The following is a 24,346-nucleotide window of genomic DNA, read 5'->3' on the forward strand; positions in this document are numbered from 1 at the left end:
TTCTCCTGGCTCCGGCCCAGGGTTCTCCGTGTCCCCCTGCAACTGAGGAACCTGTGTCCCAGCCCAGTCTCCCGCAGCACAGGCCACCAGGGTACACCAACTAACAGCTCCCCATTTTCTGCTCCTCCTCAGTCCAGGCAGTCTTTGCCCCTGCCCTTAGACCAAACCCTCTCCTACTCCTCTTTTCTCCCCCTTCTCCTCCCCATCCCCTAAGAGTGGGGGTCAGGAGTCCTGAGTTCTAAAGAAGCCCGGCCCTAGTGGATAGAGCCCGGGCCTGGGAATCATGGGTTCTAATCCCAGCTCTGCCACTTGTCTGCTCTATGATCTTGGGCAAGTCGCTTCACTTCCCAGTGCCTCAGTTACCTCCTCTGTAAAATGAGGATTGAGACTCTGAGCCCCAGGTGGGGCAGGGTCTCTGTCCAACCCGATTTGCCTGTATTCACCCAGTGCTCAGTACAGTGACTGGCACATAGTAAGTGCTTAACAAATACCATAATTATAATCCCTGCTCTGTTACTGGCCTGCTGTGTGACCTTGGGAACTCACAACCTCTCTGTGCCCCTGTTTCCTCTGGATGGAATACCTGCTCTCCCTCCCTCTTAGTGATCCCCATGTGGGACCCAGAATATCTGGTCTGAAGATACTATACTTACCTAAGGGCTTAGCACAGTGTTTCATAAATACCATAAACGAAATAAACAACCCCCCTTCCTATACTCCGTTCTCCTCCTACCCTCCCAGCATTCCCCCCTTCTCCTGTCTCTCCAGCCCTATGGGACCCAGCTCAAAGCCCACCTCCTCCATGAGGCCCTCCCTGATTGACCCCCTCCCCCAAGCCCAGAGAGGAAAGGGTACTTAGACTACTTCGGTTGTCCCAGGAGGTCAGTAAAGGTGGTTTATTTGGTTAGTTAGAACAGCAATTAGGGCTAGTACGCCTCTTCTTCCCATTAGACAGGAAGCTTCCTGAGGACAGGGAGAGCAAAACTACCAGTGCTGGTTAGAGAGGCCGGCACCTAGGGGTTCCGGAAGTGTAGACGAGGAGAAGGACGACAGTGACGAGAGCTGTGATGTTACAAGGATATGCTGCTGCTTTTACACCCGGTGGCTCTACTCTTCCTCCCACGTTACCCTTGGGGGAAGAAGAAGATAATACAAGTGAGGTGAGAGGTTCAGTCAAAGCCTCGTGCTCTCTTTGGTACTGTTCTCTCCCAACCCTTAGTATAATGTTGTGCCCACAGCAAGTGCTTAATAAATACAACTGATTGCTCGGGACATTGACAGGCCAGAGTCTCCCTGGTTTGGAAGGGGGCTGAAGAAAGAGGCATGGAGCCAATGAAAGCAGAAAGTTGGAAGGCTGGAGGTGACAGCGAATTTTAGGGGTCGAATTTGCCACTGCTGGACACCTCCCCTCCCCACCCCTTCCCATCCTCCTGCCTACTTAGCTCTATTTTCTCTCCCAAGTGCTTAGAACAGTGCTCTGCACAAAGTAAGCACTTAATACTAATGATTGATGGATTGAGTCCCCTCTCCCCTACTCTCAGTCCCGCAGGAGACCCCCAGGGCTACAGGGAGACTCCTCCAGACCACTTTTTCTTCCTGCTCAACCTTCAAACTCCCTCCCTGCCCTTTGTTTTCCCTTGGTCAATGGTGTCATGACCATTCCAAGGCTCAGGTCCACAGCTTCGGAGCTGCCTCCACGATGCCCACACTCTCTCCCCGATACAAACTCCGCAGCTGCCTACACCCTTGTTCTGCCTCTGGCCTGGGAGTCCCTTCATATCTGGCAAACGGTCATTTTCCCAATCTTCAAAGCCATGTCTCTTCCAAGAGGCCTCCCCCGACCAAGCCCACATTTCTTCTTCTCCCATTCCTTTGAAGCACTCCCACTGAGAAGCAGTGTGGCTCAGTGGAAAGAGCACTGGCTTGGGAGTCAGAGATCATGGGTTCTAATCCCGGCTCTGCCGCTTGTCAGCTGTGCAAGTGTGTGTCACCTTGGGCAAGTCACTTAACTTCTCTTTGCCTCAGTTACCTCATCTGTAAAATGGGAATGAAGACTGTGAGCCCTACGTGGGACAATCTGATTACTCTGTATCTACCCCAGCGCTTAGAACAGTGCTTGGCACATAGTAAGCGCTTCACAATACCAACATTATTACTTCCTCTGTATTGCTCTTGAACTTGGATTTGCACCCTTTATTCACCCCTCCCTCAGACCCACAGCATTTAGGTCCATATGTAATTTATTTATAAATATTAATATCTGTCTCCCCTTCTTGACTCTAACCTTGCTGGAGACAGGGAACATTTCTTCCAATTTCCTTATGTTGTACTCTCTCAAGCACTCAATATAATTGATCACAAATTATTCATATTAATGTCTGTCTCCCCCTCTAGACTGTAATCTCATTGGGGACAGGAAACATGTCTACCAACTTTACCATGCTGTACCTTCCCAAACGCTTATTACAGTGCTCTGCACAAAGTAAGCGCTCAATAAGTACAGATGATTAATTACCCACCACCACCGGGGTGACCAGCATTAGGGAAGGAACCTGTCTAGCCCCAGGGGTTGGGGGTGCCTGGAATGATCCATTAGGGTGTTCTCTCTAGACCGTAAGCTCATCCTCTAGTCTGTTAGCTTGTTGTGGGCAGGGAATGTGTCTGTTTATTTTTATAATGTATTTTCCCAAGCATTTAGTACAGTGCTCTGCACACGGGAAGCGCTCAATACAGTTGAATGAATGAATGGTGGGCAGCACAGGCCTGGGGGAGAGGTGGCCCAGCACGTGCTCACCCAGGACCCGCAGCTCGATCTCCAGCATCTCGGTCTTGCCCTGCAGGGTGACGGTCTTGAGGGTGTAGCGGCCTGAGTCGCTGGCGTTCAAGTGCTGGATGTGCAAGGAGCAGTTGGGGAAGCCGGTCTCCCGGCCGCTGTGGGCAGGCCCTGCGATCCAGTTCCCCAGCGGCAACTGGCTGACTAGTCGATTGGGCTCATCCGGCGTCCCTCGGTACCAGGCGTACACCAGGAGGTCCCTGGGGCAGCCCTGGACGGAGAGGGTCACATCCTGCCCCTCCACCTGGCGTGCGGGAATGGGCACAATCATGAAGCTTGAGGCCATGACTGGAACGAGAGGAGCCCGAACTGGGTCAGCTCGAGGTTTCTCTGCCTCCTCCAGGGAGTCTGCCCATGGAAAGCCCACCGCCTCCAGAAAGCCTGTATACAGCAAGCCTACTTCCCCCAGGAAGCCTGCCCATAGCAAGCCCCCCTCCTCTGGGGAGTCTGCCATCACCAAGCCTGCCTCCTCCAGGGAGACTGCTCAGCTTTTCATCAACTAATATTTAAGCACTTACTTTTTGCAGAACACTGAGCTAAATTTTTGGGAGGGTAAAAAAAGAGTTAAAATAAAAGATCCTTACTCTCCAGGTGTTTACAATATAGTGGGCTAAGCCCACCTCCTCCAGGGATCCTGCCTGGACCAAACCCGCCTCCTCCAGGAAGCTGGCTACTTTAGAGCTGCCTGGATGGGGCCCAGTATGTCAGAGGCAAGGAGCAAAGGAGGTTCTGATGTGCTTCTCCTCCTCCTCCTCCTCCCACCAGCCCCCTTGGTGGTTGTAAATCATTCCATGCACATCTCCCCACTCCTCAGAAACCTCCAATGGTGGCCCATTCAACTCCACACTAAACAGGAACTTCTCACCTAGAGTTTCAAGACACTGTCCTGCCTAATCTTGCTCATCTCCCATTACAACCCAGCTTGCTCACTTTGCACCTCTAACCCCAAACTACTCACTGTACCTTGAGCTTAACTCTCTCTCTGTTGAGCCCTTGTTCAAACCCTCCCTCCTGGAACTCATTTCTGACAAACCACCATTCTCCCCATCTTCAAAGTCCTGCTAAAAATCACAGCTCCAGTTATCCTTCTCTGACCAACCCTCTCATCTCTCTATCCTATTCTCCCTCCCTCCTTCATCGCCTATGCATTCGTGGTTCTAGCCCTTGATCACTTTGACAACCTGTCACAGTACTGTTGTTCACATCCTTAAATTCTGTCGCTGTCTCTGTAATTTAAGGTCGATCGCCTCTAGATTGTAAGCCCCTTGAGGAGAGGCTCTGCAGTGTGACCTTGGGCAAGTCACTTCACTTCTCTGGACCTTAGTTACCTCATCTGTAAAATGGGGAACGAGACTGTGAGCCCCACGTCGGAAAAGGATTGTGTCCAACCCGATTTGCTGGTACCCACCCGCTGCTTAGTGCAGTGCCCGACACATAGTAAGCGCTTAACAAGCACCAGAATTATTATTATTATGGTATACCGATTTTACCTTAGTGTACTCTCCCAGCGCTTAGTACAGTGCTCTGAGTGCTCGATGAATAACTGATTGACTAGACGCCCTGACAACCCCTCTGACTACTCTCTCCTCCCCGACTATAGTTCAGCTGACGATTGTTTTCGCCTCTAGCTTTTCGGGCAGGGCGCGTTAACGGTGCAGGGCGCGTAAACGGAGCAGGGTGCGTTAACGGAGCAGAGCGTGTTAACGGAGCAGGGCGCGTTAACGGAGCAGGGCGCGGAGGTAGGCCAGATTCCGGGATCCCCTCCTTCAACCTCAGCCCCCAGCACCCACCGGTCACTGTGAGGAAGACGGTGGCGGAGGCCGAGAGTTGAGTCTTGTTATTTTTGGCGATGCAGGTATAGGCGCCCTGGTGCTCCCAGCTCATCGCGCCGATGAGCAGGGAGTCCTGCGGGCGCCCCCTGCTGGTGCCGTTCAGGGTCCACTCGTACTGGGGCTCGGGGCAGGACTCGGTGACGCACCACAATGTCAGCGTAGAGTTGAGCTCCGCCTCGATGGTGCAGCCCTTGCGCAACGCCGACTCCTGGGTGATCGTCACATGGTCCGGGCCATCTGGGAAGGGAAGGGACCCGAGGGACAGTCTTCCCAGACCCCAAACCCAGGACCAAGGAGTATTCCCCTATGCCCGGGCTGGGTGTGAGCCCCCTAGGCAGACCCCTCCTATCGACCTCTCTTCCCTTCTCCCTGCAGGAATTCTTTTCCCTGCCCTTCTAAACCATTGCCCCAACCAGAAATGCCCTCCTTCCTCCTATCAGTCAGTCAGTCGAATTTACTGAGCCCTTCCAGTGTGCAGAGGACTGTATTAAGCGTTTAGGAGGGCACAACAGAATCGATAGACATATTCCCCAACCACGACGAGCTAAAAGTACAGCCCAACTCTTCTCCCAAAACTTGTCCCTTCCACCTCCCAGAGACTTTAAGATCCCTGCCCCTCCCTGGCAAGAAATAGGCAGCTTCCCGGTCTCGGAATCCCCCAGGGGGATCCCCTTCTCTTGGGCCCTTGAAGAGGGCCAAACCCCTCTCTCTCCCCAAATTCGGGGAAGACCCAAGGAGGCAAGTAGAGGCCAGCGACTCATTCATTCATTCAGCTGGGGCCGTGGGAGGGGAGAAGAAATCTCACAGTTGACGGTGAGCTGGACAGGATCACTTCGGTTGGCACTCAGCAGGCTCCAGACCTCGCACTGGTAAACTCCGGCCTCTTCCCTTCTGACCCCCGGCCTCATTAGGACCCGGCTGCTGCCCGGGATGAGCTGGTGGTTGAAGTACCAGCGGATGTCAGCCATGTGGCTGGTGACGCAGGTGAGCTCGACAGAGTCTCTGTACTCCACCACGTTGGTCCCGTTCGCTGTGACCCTGGGCTTCGAAAACCTTTCTGTGTAGAGATGGACGGGAAAGTGAGCGCAGCCATTTCCGGCCCTGCCTCCTGACAGCTAAATTCATTCATTCAATCATATTTATTGAGGGCTTACTGTGTGCAGAGCACTGTACTAAGGCTTGGAAGAGTACGATATAAAAAAGACCCATTCCCTTCCATGTCTCTCTCCCCAGCTAGGTTGTAAAAGCCGTGGTATTTGCACAGAAGGCACTCGGTAAAGTATTACTAATTGATTAGGGGCCAAGCTGCCAGGTTGGGAGCAGAAGCAATATGGCTTAATGGATAGAGCACGGTCCCGGGGAGTCAGAAGGACATGGGTTCTCACCCCATTTCTGTGACCTGGGGCAAATCTCTCAACTACTGTGTGCCTCAGCTACCTCATCTGTAAAGTGGGAATTAAGACTGTGAGTTCCATATGGGACATGGACTGTATCCAACCTGATTAGCTCATGTCTGGCTCAGTGTTTAGTACAGTGACTGGCTCATAGTAAGCGCTTAACAAATGCCATTACAAAAAGAATCACGGATTCAAATGGAGAGGGACCATCTCTTAGGGACCCTCCCCCAGATGGCCTCCTTACCCTAGATCTCCAGTGGAAGGACAGAACGGAAGAGAAAGTACAGCAGAAAAGAACCTGGGGGTCAGAATGGACCACAAGCAGTCTCTCTGCCTGTGTCCATTTTTCTGTGTGAGATGAACCGGAGGCAAGAGCGGGCAAGAGTCCCTTGATGGCAGATGGACCAGCAGTCACTGAGATGCAGCGGTGTGGGTGAACTTGATGACCCACCCGAGAATGGGTCTGACCACCCCCCTGACCCGCCAAGGGACTTACCATAAACCCTCAAAAAGCCAAACGCTATTTCTGTCTGGAACTGCGGGTTGATGGATTGTAGAAGGTAGCTGCCGGAGTCGTTTAAGGTTACTCTCTGGATCAGGAGGGAGCCGTTGGGGTGAACGGCCTCCCGGCCACTGTGGGCCGCCCCGGGAGTCTGGATCTCAGTGGCGTTGATGTAGCTGAGGATCATCTGAGTCAGGCTGAGAGACGCCCCCCTGTACCAGTTGTAGAGCAGCAGGCCGCCGGGGGCCCCGCTGACAGACAGCGTCACGTCCCAGCCCTCGAGGGGGTTGGGAGGGATGGGAGTGACGGTCAGCTGTGCGGGCGCAGGAGGTAGCCAAGCAGTTAGAACGGAGGCTGCGAGCAGAGTGGGGGAGGGAAGGAGGTTGGTGATGACACCTCCGGGAAGCCCTCCCAGATGGACCCCAAAAGAGTAGGACTGCTTCTTGTCTGAAGACCGGTCTCCCCCACTTGAAACACCTTTCCTTGTCCTCTGAGCTAAACCGTACTTCTCCTCCTTTGAAATTCTACTAAAAGCCCACCTCTTCCAGGAAACGTTTTCAGATTGACCCCACTAGGCTCTCATTCCATTTTCTGCTTCTGTCTCATCACGAGAGTCGTTCCCTCTCCCGCCAAGTTTTCACCCTGACGCTCTCTTGCTTCCGAATCCCACTGAAACACTTACCTCCTCCAGGAGGGTTACCCAGAGGCTCCCCATTTAAGTCCCTTCCTTCCAACTCCCATAAGCCCTCGCTCAATCGATGGTAATTGTTGAGCTCTTACTATGAACACTTACAAAGAGCTTGGGAGAGTTCAATACAGCAAAATTAGCAGACCCTCAGCACTTAATAATTGTGGTATTTTTTAGGCGCTTACTATGTGTCAGTCGCTTGTACTAAGCGCTGGGGGAGGAATACAAATTGGTCTCGACACAGTCCCTGTCCCACCTAGGGCTCACAGTCTTAATCCCCATTTTACAGATGAGATAACTGAGGCATAGTGAAGTGACTTGTGTATCGCTCCTGAATGCCCTGCTTCCCCTTTCTCTCTCCCTCCCTCTTTTCCTTCTCCTTCCTGTAAACTCGTCGCGGACAGAGAATGTGTCTGCTTCTTGTCATATTGTACTCTCCCAAACGCTCAGTATAGTGCTTTGCACACAGTAAGCGCTCAATAAATACGATGGAATTAATCTCGAGCGTCCATTTGTTGCTGTCCTCAGCCCAGACCCCAGCCGCAGGTGGCTCCGTCCCTCACCTGCGAGGAGCAACCCGGTCCAGGTGCGGCCCCACCGGGCGGGAGGGACCCCGCAGCCCGAGGGAGACGCCACCGCCGCCATCCGCGCAGCCCCGCCGCCAGGGGGCGCCGCTGTCAGCCGCTCTGCGAACGGAGAATTTAGCGTTTTCCCGCTGGAAATCCGGGCGGAGGACAGAGCTTGGAACTCCATCTCCCGCCATGGACCCGGGAGGTTTGGAGGTTTGCCCTCTCATGGTTAAGGACAGACCAGCCGGCGCCCCTGACTCTCCCATTCAGGCGCGGCTCACATCCTGGTTGAGGGTGGACGCCCTCCCGTCGCTGCCCCAGCTCGACGACGTCTTTGCCCGGCGGGTCTCCCCGCGTGGAGTCGGGGCGGGCTGCAGTCAAGGGAGAGGGCTCCCAAGCAGACTGCTCTAGGCAGAGTAAAGAGGCCGGGAAAATGCTGGGCAGGTATTAGATTTCCCCAGAAGAGCTGGATCCTTTAGGAAGGAGGCATTCCCTCTTTTCCCTCCATGTCTCCCAACTGTATACTTCCCCCGTCCCCCTCCTCTCTTCCCTTTCTTATTCCCTCACTCCTCTCCATCCCCCCCCCCCCCCCCGCCCAAGCCTGATTATGCGTAGTTTGCCCCTTCTGCTTCCCGCACCATCCCCAGCAGCCTTTGAACCCCGTGGGACCCCCAAGAGATGGGAATGTGGAATCAAGCCAGCAACACCTTGGTAGACCAGTCTTCTAGATTCCCCCTGACGGGCTCAGCCGGAGCAGAAGTGCTCTGGGACAGAACAGAGAGGGTGAGATGCTGAGGGGAAAGGGCCCCAGAGGTGTTTTTTTGGGGGGGTCCCTAGCTCCCAGCAGAGGTGGGATGTACCACGTCGGGGAGAGGGAGCCCCTTACCTGAGCCGGGTCTTTCTTCCTCCGTTCCCCTCCCTCTCCCCAGCGTGGGATGGACAGGTCGGCTCACCCCAGGTTGATAGGACACACTGCCGGAGTTGGACGCTGGGAGCTGTCCTGTGCCTCAAGGAGGCAGGAACTAAACTGCGTGGGGGCTGGTCTAGGCTGTCCCTCCCCCTCGGGTTCCCGCCCCTCGACACTGAACCTGCCCTGAGTCAGGTTCTAAGACCCTTCCCCACCCACCACCCCACAGGGAAGCATCCTGGGGGAAGGGGCTCAGCCCCACCAGCAGTTTTGTTTTTCCTGTACGGCATTAGGCCCGGGGGAGGAGAGTTGGGCGGGCAAGGAAGGGGAAGGGAGTAGGGTGAGCTCTGAAGAGAGGGGTGAGGGGCAGGCCTGAGGGCGCCGGAAAAAAGTCCATTCCCCCTAGAGCAACAGAAGCATCATAGCTTAGTGGAAAGAACACGGGCCTGGGATGCAGAGGACCTGGGTCCTAATACCCGTTCTGCCAGTTGCTTGCTGTGACCTTGGTCAAATCGCTTAACTTTTCCATGCCTCAGTTCTTCTGTTTTCCCTCCTTCCCAAACTATGAGTCCCAAGCGGGACAGGGACTGCGTCCAGCCTAATTATCCTGTATCTACCTCAGTGTTTAGAACTATGTTTGACACATAGTAAGCGCTTGAAAGTATAAAAGTAGCCTGGGAGCTACTTGCTTGCAGTGTTACCTTGGAAAAGTCCCTTAACTTCTCAGGGCCTCACTTTCATCTGTAAAACGGGGACTCAATACCTGTGCTCCCATCTTCTTAGAATCACGTCCCTCATGGGGCTCACGGTCCGTGTCCGACCTGATAATCTTTCATCTACCCCAGCATTTAACAAAGAGAAGCAGCGTGGCTCAGTGGAAAGAGCCCGGGCTTTGGAGTCAGAGGTCATGGGTTCGAATCCCGGCTCTGCCACTTGTCAGCTGTGTGACTGTGGGCAAATCACTTAACTTCTCTGTGCCTCAATTACCTCATCTGTAAAATGGGGATTAAGACTGTGAACCCCACATGGGACAACCTGATTCCCCTGTGGCTACCCCAGCGCTTAGAACAGTGCTCTGCACATAGTAAGCGCTTAACAAATACCAACATTATTAAAGTGCACATAGTAAGCCCTTCAACACCCCAGTGACGCTCTCTGCCTTCTCAGTGGAGGGGTGGGAGGAGGAGAAACAGATCGGGACCAACTCGGGAAGGGGGGTTTGGAATGGCCGTGGCAGTTGTATACTTTTCTCGGCCTTAAAAATGTGTCCGTCCCGACCCCTCCCGTGCTTGGCTCGGGGGCGTTCGGGCCCAGAGGAATAGGGAAGCTCGCCAGCGAAGCCGAAAGGAATAAACAGCTGTGGTTCTGCACATCTGGAGAAAAGTTCTCCACAGGCGGGGAGGGGGAAAAGCCGGGGGGTCGTGGAGCCCTAGGGACTGGTGTCCAAAAGTCTTAGGTGGGCTACCTTTCTGCTTCATCTCGCCGCTGACCTCTTGCCCACGTCCTGCCTGTGGTCTGGAACGCCTTTCCCACTCATATTCGACAGACGGTTACCCTCCTCCGCTTTCAAAGCTTTATTGAAGGCACATTTCCAAGATGCCTTCCCTAAACCCTCTTTTCCTTTTCTCAACTGCCTTCTGCTTCGCCCTGACTCCCTCCCTTTATTCATATCCCTCCTCAGACCCACGGCACTTATGTACACACCTGTAATTTATTTATATTAATGTCTGTCTCCTTCTCTAGACTGCAAACTCTATGTGACAGGGAATGTGTCTGTTATATTTTACTCTCCAACGCGCTTAGTACAGTGCTTTGCACACAGTAAGCTCTCAATAAATACGATTGACTTCTCCCCCACAATATTTATGTACCTATCTTTAAGTTGTTGCTTCCCCTCTACTTGTAATATTTGCTTCTGTCTTCCCCACTCCCAACCCTGCAAGACTCTGAGATACTCGAGGGCAGGATTCGCATCTACCAGTACTACCAGTTCTAATCCCAGCTCCACCACTTGTCTTCTGTGTGGCCTTGGGCAAGCCACTTAACTTCTCTGTGCCTCAGTTACCTCATCTGTAAAATGAGCCCCACGTGGGACAGGGACTGTGTCCAACCTGATTACCTTGTATGTACCCCAGCACTTAGAACAATGCTTGGCACATAGCGCTTAATATCATCATTATTATTACTGTACTCTCCGAAGATTTTAGCACATGCTTCACTCACAGAGCTCAATAAATGGCACTGAGTAATCTCTCCCTTGGGACTGTGGGTTCTCAGTACGATAGTTTCTAGCAGGGAGTCAGAGGTGGCGAGTCGGAAAGAAATACATTTTTAAAAAGGAATAAATTAAGTGGTGGATAAGGAAGGAAAATGCGATACCCGGCCAAGGGACCGACGATTCTCCAGGACGGCGCGCATGTATGTCTGTCTTTCACTCTCTCTCTCTCACACACATTTCTAACGAACTCGGCACGGTGGCCCTCGAGAGACTCGGCCAGGCAGGTGGATCATTGGGTTAGTAGTAGCTGTATTTCAGCGCTGTGTGTGCACAACACTTACTAAATGCTGGGAGAAAACACAGGTGAGAATTAGGCACCATCCCTTGTCCCTCAAGTAGAATGAGAAACAGTATGATTTAGCAGCTTAAGGGAAAGAGCAAGGGCTTGGAGTCAGAGGACCTCATTCAAATCCTGGCTCAACCACTTGCCTGTTGTGTGACCTTAGGCAAGTCACTTCTCTGTGCCTCATTTACCTCATCTTTAAAGTGGGGATGAAGACACTGAGCTTCATGTGGGGTAGGATCTGTGTCTAACATGATTTATCTTGTATCTATCCCAGCACTTAGTACAGTGCCTGGTACATAGCATGTGCTTAACAAATACCATTAAGAAAAGGCCGGGGGGACTCAGTTTCTGGGTCTTGGATAGCTCTGTGATCTTGCAAACAGGAGTATATCGTCAAGGTGGGGACTGTAATTGTCTCATTTGCCATTACAACATCCCTGAGAGATAGGGAGAAAGCTGTATTCACTTCCATTTTAAAGAGGAAACTGAGGCACTGAAAGGTTGACTTATCCAAGGTGACACAACAAGCCAGAGCTTCATTCATTCAGGATCCCTGATTTCCAGCGCCATGATGCCTCACCTGAGGATTCAACTAACATTAGTCAGCCCTTTCTTCTCACCCAATGCTTTCAACTAACTCTCCTCCCCTCTTCAAAGTCCTGAGAGCTCACCTCCTCCAGGAGGCCTTCACAGATTGAGCCCTCCCTTTCCCTCTGCTCTTCCTCCCCTCCCCATTCCCCCTTCTCCTTTCCTCTGCTCTTCCCCCTTCCCCTCCCCACACGTGCATATTTGTATATATTATTTATTACTCATTTTGTTAGTGATGTTTATATATCTATGATTCTATTTATCTTGATGATATTGATGTCACACTACTTGTTTTGTTCTGTTGTTTTGTTTTGTTGTCTGTCTCCCCCATTTAGACTGTGAGCCAGTTGTTGGTCAGAGATTGTCTGTATCTGTTGCCAAATTGTACATTTAGTCCAGTTCTCTGCACAGAGTAAGCACTCAATAAATACGATTGAATGAATGAATGAAATGGTCTGAGTAGTCATTCTTCCTGTATCTTCTGCTGACTGAAGTTGGGTGTGCTGGACCATTCTGGTCCCAACACTTAAGAGAAAAGGAGCATGTTGGTCCTCTCTCACCCTCCCTCCTCCCTCCTCCCATAGCTGATCTCATCCCTTGGAGAGCTTCTGAGCCAGTAGGCCCTAAGAGGGAGAAGGTTCAATGCTTTTGATTCCCCCTGGGATAATTTGACCCTTCAACCTGTCTTTGCCTTAACTAGTGGTCTGAGGCCATGGGTGTTATCTTTCTAGAAACCCATGTAACATGTTTTTTCCCCACTCTTGAGCTGCCCTCCCCTGTCTTCTTACAATCTTCCCTTCCTACTAATTCCAATGTTCAAGGAGGCAAAACAAGCTACTTCTTGCCTTCCCCAACTCCCCACCTCTGCTAGTCAATCTGACACTGGATTCCTGTGTCTGCTGGACTCCAGTCTGTGACACCAGCCAGGCCAGGCTTTTTTGGTGGCTCAAAGCTGGTTTGTCCTGGCATCCCCCTTCCCTAGCCATTTCTCAGCCCTTCTGCTCCTACTCTCTGCATTTGAGTGAGCACACCTCATGGCTGTAGTACCTTCAGTAAATGTCTTCCAGGCAGAGGCATATTCCAGATGCAAACTGTACAAAAGCCACATAAACCCATATGAAACAGAGGCTAATTATCTTGTGCCTGCCCCAGCATACCACAGTTATCACTAAGCCTTTACTCTGTGCTAAGCACTATACTAAGAAGTGGGCCAGATACAAGCTAGGACACATCACATACTTGGCTTAGAAAATGTCAGTTGTAAACTGGACTCTAATAGATTCAACAGTTAGGTACGATTTACAGTTGGAGAGCTCCATGTGGGCTGGGAAATATGTCTTTCCTCCATTGCACTCTCCTAAGTGCTTAGTAGGTACTCAGTAAATACTACTGCTTGATTTATGACCCATGCCCTGTTGAACTTACTGCAGGAGTCACCAACTGTTTGGAGACAAAGGAAACATTTCCATCTTGACTCTGGACCCTACGTGAGCTACTGGGCCCTCTCAGCTAGCCCCACTTCATTGTTAAGTATAGAGCACTGTATTAAGTACCCTGGGGAGAAAGACTGTGCTGCCTTCAAGGAACTTGCACTCTAATGGGGAAGAGGAGCAAACCTGTTATTACAGATGGGTGGAAGAGAGTATGGAAACAATGGTCAACTGCTGGAGAAAGTGGAGAGCAGAGCATGAGTGAAGTGATCTTTACTGGGGAACAGAGTATAAGCTGGGGCATAGTGGGAGAAGGACACAGCTGGTAGAGAATTTTAAAACCTGTGTTCAGGAGCTGCTGGTTGATGTGGAGAAGAGGGATGAATGATGATACGTGATGAATTAAAGACTGTAAACTCATTATGGACAGGGAACATGTCTAATTCTGTTGTATTGTACTCTCCCAAGCACTTAGTACAGTGCTCTGCACATGGTAAATTCTCAAACATCATTGTCTGAGGGAGCAGAGAGGTTGGAGGTAGGGAGGCCATCTAGGAGGTTCATACTGTAGACAAGCCAGGGTAAGATGAGCTCCTGGACCAGAATGATGGCTCTTAGGATGGAACAGAAGGGGCAGAATCAGGAAGTGCTGTGGAGGGAAAATACCTACAGGATTTGGGGAAAAATTGTCTTTACAATAGGTACCTGCCCACGCTAGGGTCCACCCCACCCCTCTCAGCTCGTTTTGGGCAGGAAATGTATTTACTGTTATGTAATAATCCCTCAGACAATTACTCTCCCCCTTCAAAGCCTTATTGAAGGCACATCTCCAAGAAGCATTCCCAAACTAAGCTCTTCCTTTCCTCATCTCCCACTCCCTTTGGCGTCACTCTGACTTGCTCCCTTGGCTCTCCCCGCTCCCCCCACACTTATGTACATATCTGTAATTTATTTATATTGATGTCTGTCTCCCCCCCTAGACCTTAAGGTCACTGTGAGCAGGGAATATGTTTGTTGTATTGTGTCTCCCAAGCGCTTATTACAGTGCTCTGCACACAGTAAGCACTCAATAAATGACTGAATGAATATTGTACTCTCCCAAGAGCATAGTATAGTGTTCTGCATACAGTAAGGACTCAGAACGATTGAATAAATCTCAGGGCACCCCCTTTATTCTCGACTTAATTCCCCCTCAATCACACATACACCCTCGGGGGGAATAAATCAGGCTGGGAAAGGGTTAGTATTTACTTCAGCGATGGGTAAAAAGTATTTGAAACCACGAGGGCTCCATCCCCGCTCTGCTTGCTCCCAAGGGCCCGCAGAATTTGCGCGCGGGGCGGGACGGGCAGCCACGACTCCTTTTCCTCCTCCGAGGCCGCGGGTTTGGCACGAGATTCCCCACGCACCCGTGGGAGGCCTGATCCTTGAGCTCCCAGCCTCGGGGGCCGCAGTCCCTCCCCGGCTACGGCGCCCCAGCCTAGGCCGGCAGTTGAAGTTCAGAGTAAATGTCGGCGTTTCCCACCTGCAAGTCCTAAGAGCAGAGAGAGGGGTCGGGGGGGCTGCGGGTGCGAGGAGCCCCTAGGCGCTCATTCCGCGTTCCTCCCCGCAGTTCGGACCCCTCCCAGGGACGGCTCGAACCGGGGGTAGAAAGCAGTGAGCTCCTCCCCGGCCCCTTCCTCTGCCTCCCGGAATTAGACCCCACCACCCTCGGCGAAGCCCACCATGGATACCCCCTTGCTAATTCCCTGACCGCCCCTGCGGTCACCTCCTCCCCAGCCTCTCCCCACCCTGAAGCTCTCCCCCACCCTTAGCGCAGAGCCCCTCCTCTCTCCGACCCCCCGTCCCCCACAACACGCATCGCCTAGGGAAAGGGAAACCCAAGCGAAATTGCCCAGAAATGTCCATACCTCATAGATGGGCAAGGGCCACATCGGTTTCTCCGGGAAGCTCTGGCCGGTGGAGAGAATTATTATGGGGAGGGGGCTTGGGGCAAACGCCACCGCAGCTACGCCCTCAACAGAGCCCCAGCACGTAGGTACCCACCCCAACATAACAGCGCTTATGTCTGTGTCTTTAGACTGTGTTGCTTCCTGCTAGTCATAATTTTTTTAGGGTCTCTCGCCGGCTAGGTCCTGGAGGATCGCGAGTGGCTTCTTACCCTCTTGTCCTCATCCAAATTTTAAATAGACTTCACTCTGTAGGCGCTCACTAAACACCACTGATTGCCTGATTGATTGAGCCCAGCCGTTGACGCCACAACGCAGCAAGCTGCGGATCAATCAGGGCTTAGTGTGTTGTTCCCGCTAAAGGGGTGGGGGTCCTATCTGCTTCTTTCGTCGCGCCTCTTCCCACCGCTACAACACCGTTAATCGATGGGGGTCTTTAGACCGGTAGCGGGGCTAGGGACGCTAAACGAGATGAGACCGGGCTGGCAGAGGCCAGCAGGTAGGGACCGCGGAGAGTATTTATGTTTACTAAGCACCTTGGACCACCTTTCTCCACTTCAACAGCCTTCCGAAATCACATCTTGTTAGTCAATAAATGGTATTTATTGAGTGCTTACTGAGTGCAGAACCCTGTACTAAATGCTTGGATAGTACAATTCAACATCCCCTCCTAGAGGCCTTTTCTGATTAAATCCTCATTTCCTCCACTCACTCTCCCCTCTGCCTCTCCTGTGCACTTGGATTTGTGCCCCTTAAGCACTTAATATTCCCCTTACCCTCAACCCCATAGCACTTAGATACACATTCCTATACTTTCCCATTTTCCCTATCTGTAATTTATTCTTTTGTTGTAAACTCCTTGTGGGCAGAGATCATGTCTACCAATTGTTGTACTGTACTCTCCCAAGCGCTTAGTACAGTGCTCTGCACACATTTAGCATTCGATAAATGCAATGGATTGATTGATTGGGAAAGCACAGCGGAGGCAAAGGCAGTTTAGCCTTGTCCTCAGGGAGCTTCCACTGTAATAAGCAAGAGTTAATGGTCAGGTACTTACAGGCACTGTGGTCCCACTGGGGTCCTTAGCCTTTTTCCAAGAAAAGTTCAAGTCTTCATACGCATTTCCTTGATCTCCTGGGGGAAGAAGGCAGAAGGCTAGGCTGTGGAGGGACACTGGTCTGGGAACGCTGGGGTCGGTCCCGTTATTTCTCGGGGAAATTCTCTATGCGGGACGATTTCTCCCCATCCTACCCACCTGGGGAAACCCACCAGAAATAACGGAAGCAACAGCAGTGGGCAGAGCCACAGCAAGGATCCGGCAGAGGTGGCTTTCGCCACAGAGCTAAAGTGGAGGCACCTCTGACCACCCTCCTTCCCACCAACTCTCCAGGGGTAGCAGTGGAGAAACGGCCAGCCTAAGGGGCACCAAGTGGAGAATTTCCTAAACCCAGATAATAATAATAATAATGGTATTTGTTAAGGGCTATGTGCCAGGCACTGTGCTAAGCGCTGGAATAGCTATGAGCAAATCAAGCTGAATAGAGTCCTTGGCTCACGTGAGACTCACAGTCTCAATTCCCATTTTACAGATGAGGTAACTGAGGCACATAGAAATAAAGTGGCTTGCCCAAGGTCACACAGCAGACGAGTGGCAGAGTCAGGATTAGAACCCATGACGTTCTGAGTGCCGGGCCCATGCTCTATCCACAAACGATACTGCTTCTCTTAGGAACTCAAGAGCTTTGAGCTTCAAACTCCTACCTCTGAGCAGGTGGACATCTAAACCACCCAAGGCAACGAGGGCCCGTCCTTTTTCTAAAACTCTCCAGGGACCACGATTCCACCACTTCCCTCGGTGGCCCGTTCCAGCGCTCATCCCCTTGACACTGTGTCCTTGTGCCTAACCCAAAAGTGCTCTGCACACAGTAAACGCTCGATAAACACGATTGAATGAATGAACGAACTCCCTCCTGCTGCATCTCTAACCCAGTACTCACTGTTTCGCAGCACCGACAGCTTCTTCTCTCCGCTGTCGACTGTCTCCGTTAACCTAGGTGAACTGAAGGAGATGGTGGGCTTCCCCTATAGGCCGGGCCTGGGGCTTTGAGTTAGGACCCCCCCCCCCCCCCGGTTCTGAGTCGTTTTTGCCCCATGGGGGCTCAGGGGTGGGCCTCACCCTCGCCACTCCCCCAGCCAGCCCTCCCTTCCCCAGCTCCCGGAAGCAACGAGGGCAACTGAGATCCAGTATGGGGGGAGGGGGGTGGGGGGGAGAGAAGGGAGGGTCCAGGGGATGCGGGAGTGGAGAGGGTCCTGGGAAGGGCAGTAAGAGCGATCAGAAGGACGTGGGGTGGAGTTACCCTCTGGATCTGCGGCGGAAGTGGAACAGCCAATACCCCAGCGCCCCCAGCAGCGAGGTGCCCACCAGGATTCCCACCACCAGGGCGGCAATAATCCCTCCGGAGGCTGCAAGAGAGGGAACGGGAACTGGGGGTGGAGAGAGGAGGTCAGGGACAGAGGACGTGAAGACAGAGGAACTGGAATTGCCAACGTGACCCTACATTCGAGGCCGCCCAGACCTCTGGGAACCAGTTCCTCTGTCTTCTAGGCACTGTTATTGAGTACTCTCCCAAGAGCTTTGTACAGTGCTCTGCACACAGTAAGTGCTCAATAAATATGATTGATTGACTGATTGATAGTCTATAAGCTCCCAGTGGGGAGTCAATCAGCCAATCGTATTTACTGAGCGCTTTCTGTGTGTAAAACATAACTAAAATCTTGGGAGAGCACAATATAGCAATAAATATATATATTCACTGCCCACAGTGAGTTTACAGTCTAGAGGGGGAGGCAGACATGAATATAAATAAATAAATGACAGATACATACATAGGTGCTGTGGGGCTGGGAGGGGGAATGAATAAAGGGAAAAAGTCAGGGCGATGCAGAAAGGCATGGGAGAAGAGGAAAGGAGGGCTAAGTCAGGGAAGGCCTCTTGGAAGAGGTGTACCTTCAAAAAGGCTTCGAAGCGGGGGAGAGTCATTATCTGTCGGATATGAGGAGGGAGGGCGTTCCAGGCCAAAGGTAGGATGTGGGCAATAGGTTGGTGGTGAGATAGATGAGATCGAGGTACAGTGAGGTTGACACGAATGATAATAATAATAATAAGCACTTACTATGTGCCAGACACTGTACTAAGCTCTGGGGTGAATACAAGAAAATTGGGTTTGGCACAGACCCTGTCCCACGTGGGGCTCACAGTCTCAATCCCCATTTGAGGCCCAGAGAAGTGAAGTGACTTGCCCCAGATCACAGACCAGACAAATGGCAGTAGAGGAGCAAAGTATGTGGACTGGGTTGTAATAGGAATCATCTAACCCTAATCTTTTATATCGTCCCCTCCCAAGTGCGTGTTCTTCACATACTCAAAAAATGCCATTGATTAATTTATTGATTGCTTGATGGGGGTCCCGGGGACGGAGAAAACCAAAGATAGACATAGGCTGTAGGCGTTGCGGATCGGGGAAGTGGCCACTAGGTGGCACCATGGCCCCACGATCGGCGGGCGACGAGGTGTGATAATAATAATAATAATAATAACAATAATATTGGTATTTGTTAAGCTCTTACTTCGTGCGGAGAACTCTTCTAAGCACTGGGATAGATGCAGGGTAATCAGGTTGTCTCACATCAGGCTCACAGTCTTAATCCTCATTTTACAGATGAGGTAACTGAGGCACAGAGAAGCTAAGTGACTTGCCCATAGCCACCCAGCTGACAAGTGGCAGAGCCGGGATTAGAACCCATGACCTCTGACTCCTAAGCCCGTGCTCTTTCTACTGAGCCACCCTGGGTGGTCCTTCCCGGCCAGGCCACGAACCGCACTGCAGCGTCGCTAGACAGAGATCGGGTCCCCTGAGTGGAATGTGGGGCAGGGGGAGAGGGGAGACGGTAACGATGGTAATAATAACGATGGTATTTGTTAAGCTCTTATTATGTGCCAGGCACTGTACTAAGCACTTGGAGTGGATACAAGAAAATCGAGTTGGACACAGTCCCTCTCCCACATGGGGCTCACAGTCTTAATCCCCATTTTACAGATGAGGCACAGAGAAGTGAAGTGACTCGCCTAAAGTCACACAGCACACAAGTGGCAGAGATGGGATTAGCACCCTTGACCTTCTGATTTCCAGTCCCGTGCTCTATCCACTATGTCAAGGGAACCCAGGTGGAATCTAGAGCTGGAATGTGGGGCAGGGACAGAAGGGAGATAACCACCTGGGCTCTCTCGTGGTTTCTAGACCCTTCCAGACCCCGGGGCCCAACTGGAGTGACCCTCCCTCACCCCCTCAGATAGACACCAGCTTCCCTGTATCTGGGCTTTAGCTACCAGGGACTTTGCCCCTCACTCACCTGGGGCCTTCTCCGCTGGGGGGGTCGTTGGCTCCGGAGAGACGTCGATGGTGATGGAGGCCTCCTCTTTCCCCCACAAGGTGACCACGTGCACGATGTAGCGCCCGGAGTCCTGGGGGCTGACGTCTCGGAGGAGCAACGAGCCATTCTTGGTGCACGTCTCCCGCCCGCTGTGGGCCGGGCCCGGAAGGCAGTTGGGGGCACTACCACCGGTGTTACAGCGGAGGATGCGATGGGGGCCTCCCGCCGCCCCGCGGTACCACGTGTAGGTCTTGGGCAGCTCCAGCAGGCCCCAGATAGACAGGGTGATGTTCCCCCCGACCCTGGGATGCTGGGGAACTGGCACAATCTGGAGTCCTGAAAGCGCAGAGGACTGAGGTGAACGGTCAGTCCCGGTGGGAAACCCTGGGTAAAAATAATAATAATAATGTTGGCATTTGTTAAGCGCTTACTATGTGCCAAGCACCGTTCTAAGCGCTGGGGTAGATACAAGGTAATCAGGTTGTCTCACGTAAGGCTCACAGTCTTCCCCCCCCCCCCCACCCTTTACAGATGAGGTAACTGAGGCCCAGAGAAGTGAAGTGACTTGCTCAAGGTCACACAGCTGATGTGGCAGAGCGGGATTAGAGTCCATGACTTCTAACTCCTAAGCCCGTGCTCTTTCCACTGAGCCACGCTGGGCAGTCCTTCCCGACCAGAACACAAACCGCACTGCAGGGGTCACTCGACAGAGATCGGGTTCCCCAATGGGCGTGGAGCCGGAATGCGGGGCCGGGAGTGAGGGGAGACAATAATGATGGTAATAATAACGATGGTATTTGTTAAGCTCTTACTATGTGCCAGGTACTTTACTAAGCACTTAGAGTGGATACAAGAAAATCGAATTGGACACAGTCTCTGTCCTACGCGGGGTTCACAGTCTTAATCCCCATTTTACAGATGAGGCACAGAGAAGTGAAGTGACTTGCCTCAAGTCACACAGCAGACAAGTGGCAGAGATGGGACAAGAACCCGTGACCTTCTGACTTACAGTCCCGTGCTCTATCCATTGTGTCACGGGAACCCAGATGGAATCTAGAGCTGGAATGAGGGGCGGGGACAGAGGGGAGATACCCACCTGGGCTCTTCCGTAGTTTCTAGACCCTTCCAGACCCCGGGGCCCCACTGGAGTGACCCTCCCCAACCTCCTCAGATACACACCAGCTTCCCTGTATCTGGGCCTTAGCCACCAGGGACTTTGCCCTTCACTCACCTGGCACCTTCTCCGCTGGGGGGGTCGTGGGCCCCAGAGAGACATCGATGGTGATGGAGGCCTCCTCTTTCCCCTGCAAGGTGACCACGTGCACGATGTAGCGCCCGGAGTCCTGGGGGCTGACGTCTCGGAGGAGCAACGAGCCATTCTTGGTGCCCGCCTCCCGCCCGCTGTGGGCCGGGCCCAGAAGCCAGTTGGAGACACCAACACCGGTGTTATAGCGGAGGATGAGATGGGGTTTTCCCGCCGCCCCGCGGTACCACGTGTAGGTCTTGGGCAGCCCCGGCAGGCCCCAGATAGACAGGGTGATGTCCTCCCCGACCCTGGGATGCTGGGGAACTGGCACGATCCGGAGCCCTGATACCGCAGAGGACTGAGGTGAACGGTCAGTCCCGGTGGGAAACCCTGGGTAAAAATAATAATAATAAGGTTGGTATTTGTTAAGCGCTTACTATGTGCCAAGCACTGTTCTAAGCGCTGGGGTAGATACAAGGTAATCAGGTTGTCCCATGTAAGGCTCACAGTCTTCAACCCCATTTTACAGATGAGGTAACTGAGGCCCAGAGAAGTGAAGTGATTTGCTCAAGGTCACACAGCTGACGTGGCAGAGCCAGGATTAAACCCATGACCTCAAACTCCCAAGCCCGGGCTCTTTCCACACTGAGCCGCACTGCTTCTCACAATAAAATATCAAGATTGATGCAGGCCCTGGTGAAATTCGAACTCATGAACCCCTGTTTACAAGACCAGTGATCTAAATGCAGGATCCCCTCTCCCTGCCCCTTTAGAGAAATGGGGTTTCTGAGGTGAAAGATCCCAAACCACATTGGTGGATTGGGTGTCAGAAATCAGAGAAACCCAGTCGGATGTGGGGGCAGTCTGGGCTGGGAGTAGCTCCCCTCCACGCTGCTCCCTACTAGGGAAGCAGTGTCGCCTACAGGATAGAACAGGGACCTGGGAGTCAGAATTACCTGGGTTCTAATCCCGGCTCTGCTTTGGACAAGTCACTTAACTTTTCTGGGCCTCAGTTCCCTCATCTGTAAAATGGGGTTCAGAATTTGAGCCCCATGTGAGACAGGGATTGTGTCCAACCTGATTAACTTGCATCTATCTTAGTTCTTGGAACAGTGCTTGTCACATAGTTTCGTGCTTAACAAGTACGGTAATTCTTATTATTATTCTCTGGGCCTCAGTTCCCTCATCTGAACAGTGCTTAGAACAGGGTTCGTCACATAGTAAGTGCTTAACAAATACCATTATGTGAGCCCGTTATTGGGCAGGGATTGTCTCTATCTGTTGCCGAATTGTACATTCCAAGCGCTTAATACAGTGCTCTGCACATAGTAAGTGCTCATTAAATACTATTGAATGAATGAATGATTGTTATAATTATTATTGCCCTGCAACCCCCAAAAAGATTGTAAGCTCTTTGAGCTTAGGGAAATGTCTTCCACTGCTTTTGTGCTTTCTCAAGAGGTTGGTACAGTGCACTGCACCTAGATATCCCAAGCACTTAGTACAGTCCTCTGCACAGAGTAAATGTTCAATAAATACCATTGATTGATTGATTGGTCTAAATGGGTGTGTTGAGCTGCGGAGGGGTTGACTGTGCCACCCACCCCACCCCCCCAGGCTCTGATGTCTCTGATCACCAGCCGTCTTTGCCCTGCCTCACCCATTTTTATGTCTCTCAGAGGCCTGGACTGTACCTTGGGGAGTGAGGGGGATGGTCTTCTAATGAAAACAATAATAACCGTGGTATTTGATAAGTGCTATGTGCCAAGCACTGTGCTATACACAAGCTAATCAGGTCAGTCACAGTCCCTGACCCACCTGGGGCTCGCAGTCTAAGTGGGAGGGAAAACAGATATTTAATCTCTATTTTACAAGGAATAAACTGAGGCACAGACAAGTGAAGTGACTTGCCCAAGTCAGAGAACAGGCAAATGGCAAAGACGGGATCAGAACTTAGATCCCCTGCCTCCCAAGATCAGACTTTTTCCAGAAGGCCACACTACTGCCTAAAGCTTCTTGTGTGGCCATTCATTCATTCAATCATATTCATTTAGTGCTTACTGTATGTAGAGCACTGTACTAAGCGATTGGGCAAGTAAAATTAGACTGTAAGCCCGTCAAACGGCAGGGACTGTCTCTATCTGTTGCCGACTTGTTCATCCCAAGCGCTTAGTACAGTGCTCTGCACATAGTAAGCGCTCAATAAATACTATTGAATGAATGAATGAATAAAATACAACAGTAAACATATACAATCCCTACCCACAACAATCTGACCCCTGCTTCCCCACTCCCCCAAACCCCATGCACCCCAGTGTTCTAAATATGGATTTTTAAACTTTCATGACTGCCCTGTACACTCTTTACAGCTAGCCCATCTCCATGGGAAGCAGCTTGGCTTAATGAATAGAGCCTGGTCCTGGGAGTCAGAAGGTCCTCTGTTCTAATCTCAGCTCCACCACTTGTCTGCTATGCGAACTTCGGCACGTCGCTTAACTTCCCTGTGCCTCAGTTCCCTCATTTGTAAAATGGGGATTGAAATTGTGAGCCCTATGTGGTACAGGGACTGTGTCCAACCTGATTAGCTTAAAAATAATAACTGTGGTATTTGATGAGCTACTGTGTGCCAGGAACTGTTCTAATACAAGCAAATCAGGTTGGACACAATTGAATGGGACACAGTCCCTGTCCCACATGGGGTTCACAGTCTCAAACCCCATTTTACAGATGAGGTAACTGAGACACAGAGAGGTGAAATGATTTGCCCAAGGTCACACTGCAGAATAGTGGCAGAGCCGGGATTAAAACCCATGGCCTTCTACTCTCAGGCCTGTGCTCTATCCACAACACCATGATTATTTTGTATCTACCCCAGTACTTAGAACAGTTCTTAACACATAGTAAGTGCTTACAGATTATCTACCCGGCTTCCCTGGGGCAGGCTGGAATGTCCTTACCAGAAAGTTTTAAATTAACAGTCCCGGTGAGTGGTGGGCTGCCGGCAAGAAGGCTGATGACCTGTAGGGTGTACTGGCCAGCGTCGTCTTCCCTGACTTCCTGGATCTGGAGGGAACCATCGGCCAGCCCCACCTCCCGGCCAGTGTGAGCGGGCCCGGGCAAGTTGCTCTGTGTTGCGATATCATAGATGAGGATCTGGGTGTCAGGGAGAACCCTGCCCCGGTACCAGCAGAACTTCCTTGCTGTCCTGGGAACTCCCCGGACAGAGAGAGTGACAACCTGGTCCTCAGTAGGCTGCGGTGGGATGGACACCAGGGTCAATTGCAGGGACGCTGTGGGTAGCCAGGTGCTCAGGACCAAAGCTGGAAAGGAGAGCAAGAGGAGGAGAGATCACAGATCCCGGCTGGGTGTGAGGGTGGCCTGCTCTCAGAACGCTTTCATTCATTCATTCA

At 51.9% G+C, this 24,346-nt stretch overlaps 1 protein-coding gene across 1 annotated transcript in view; it reads right to left on the reverse strand.

Moving 5' to 3' along the window:
• Positions 1-872: 872 nt before the first annotated feature.
• LOC100089680 overlaps positions 873-24,346 on the reverse strand; it is a 29,391-nt gene continuing 5,917 nt past the window's right edge. The window contains exons 4-19 of the mRNA XM_039912178.1: positions 23,894-24,256; positions 20,922-21,326; positions 19,670-20,074; positions 17,617-17,743; positions 17,257-17,318; positions 16,317-16,393; positions 15,221-15,262; positions 14,792-14,844; positions 12,912-12,971; positions 12,441-12,503; positions 7,816-7,938; positions 6,559-7,103; positions 5,471-5,722; positions 4,624-4,902; positions 2,795-3,121; positions 873-1,129 (exon numbers count right to left, since the gene is read on the reverse strand). Coding sequence (XP_039768112.1) covers positions 1,125-1,129; positions 2,795-3,121; positions 4,624-4,902; positions 5,471-5,722; positions 6,559-7,103; positions 7,816-7,938; positions 12,441-12,503; positions 12,912-12,971; positions 14,792-14,844; positions 15,221-15,262; positions 16,317-16,393; positions 17,257-17,318; positions 17,617-17,743; positions 19,670-20,074; positions 20,922-21,326; positions 23,894-24,256 — 3,188 coding nt within the window. The 3' untranslated portion in view covers positions 873-1,124. The remainder of the gene's footprint in view (positions 1,130-2,794; positions 3,122-4,623; positions 4,903-5,470; positions 5,723-6,558; positions 7,104-7,815; positions 7,939-12,440; positions 12,504-12,911; positions 12,972-14,791; positions 14,845-15,220; positions 15,263-16,316; positions 16,394-17,256; positions 17,319-17,616; positions 17,744-19,669; positions 20,075-20,921; positions 21,327-23,893; positions 24,257-24,346) is intronic.

This window comes from Ornithorhynchus anatinus, chromosome 5 (genome assembly GCF_004115215.2).
Source record: "Ornithorhynchus anatinus isolate Pmale09 chromosome 5, mOrnAna1.pri.v4, whole genome shotgun sequence".
NCBI classification, from domain to species: Eukaryota; Metazoa; Chordata; class Mammalia; order Monotremata; family Ornithorhynchidae; genus Ornithorhynchus; species Ornithorhynchus anatinus.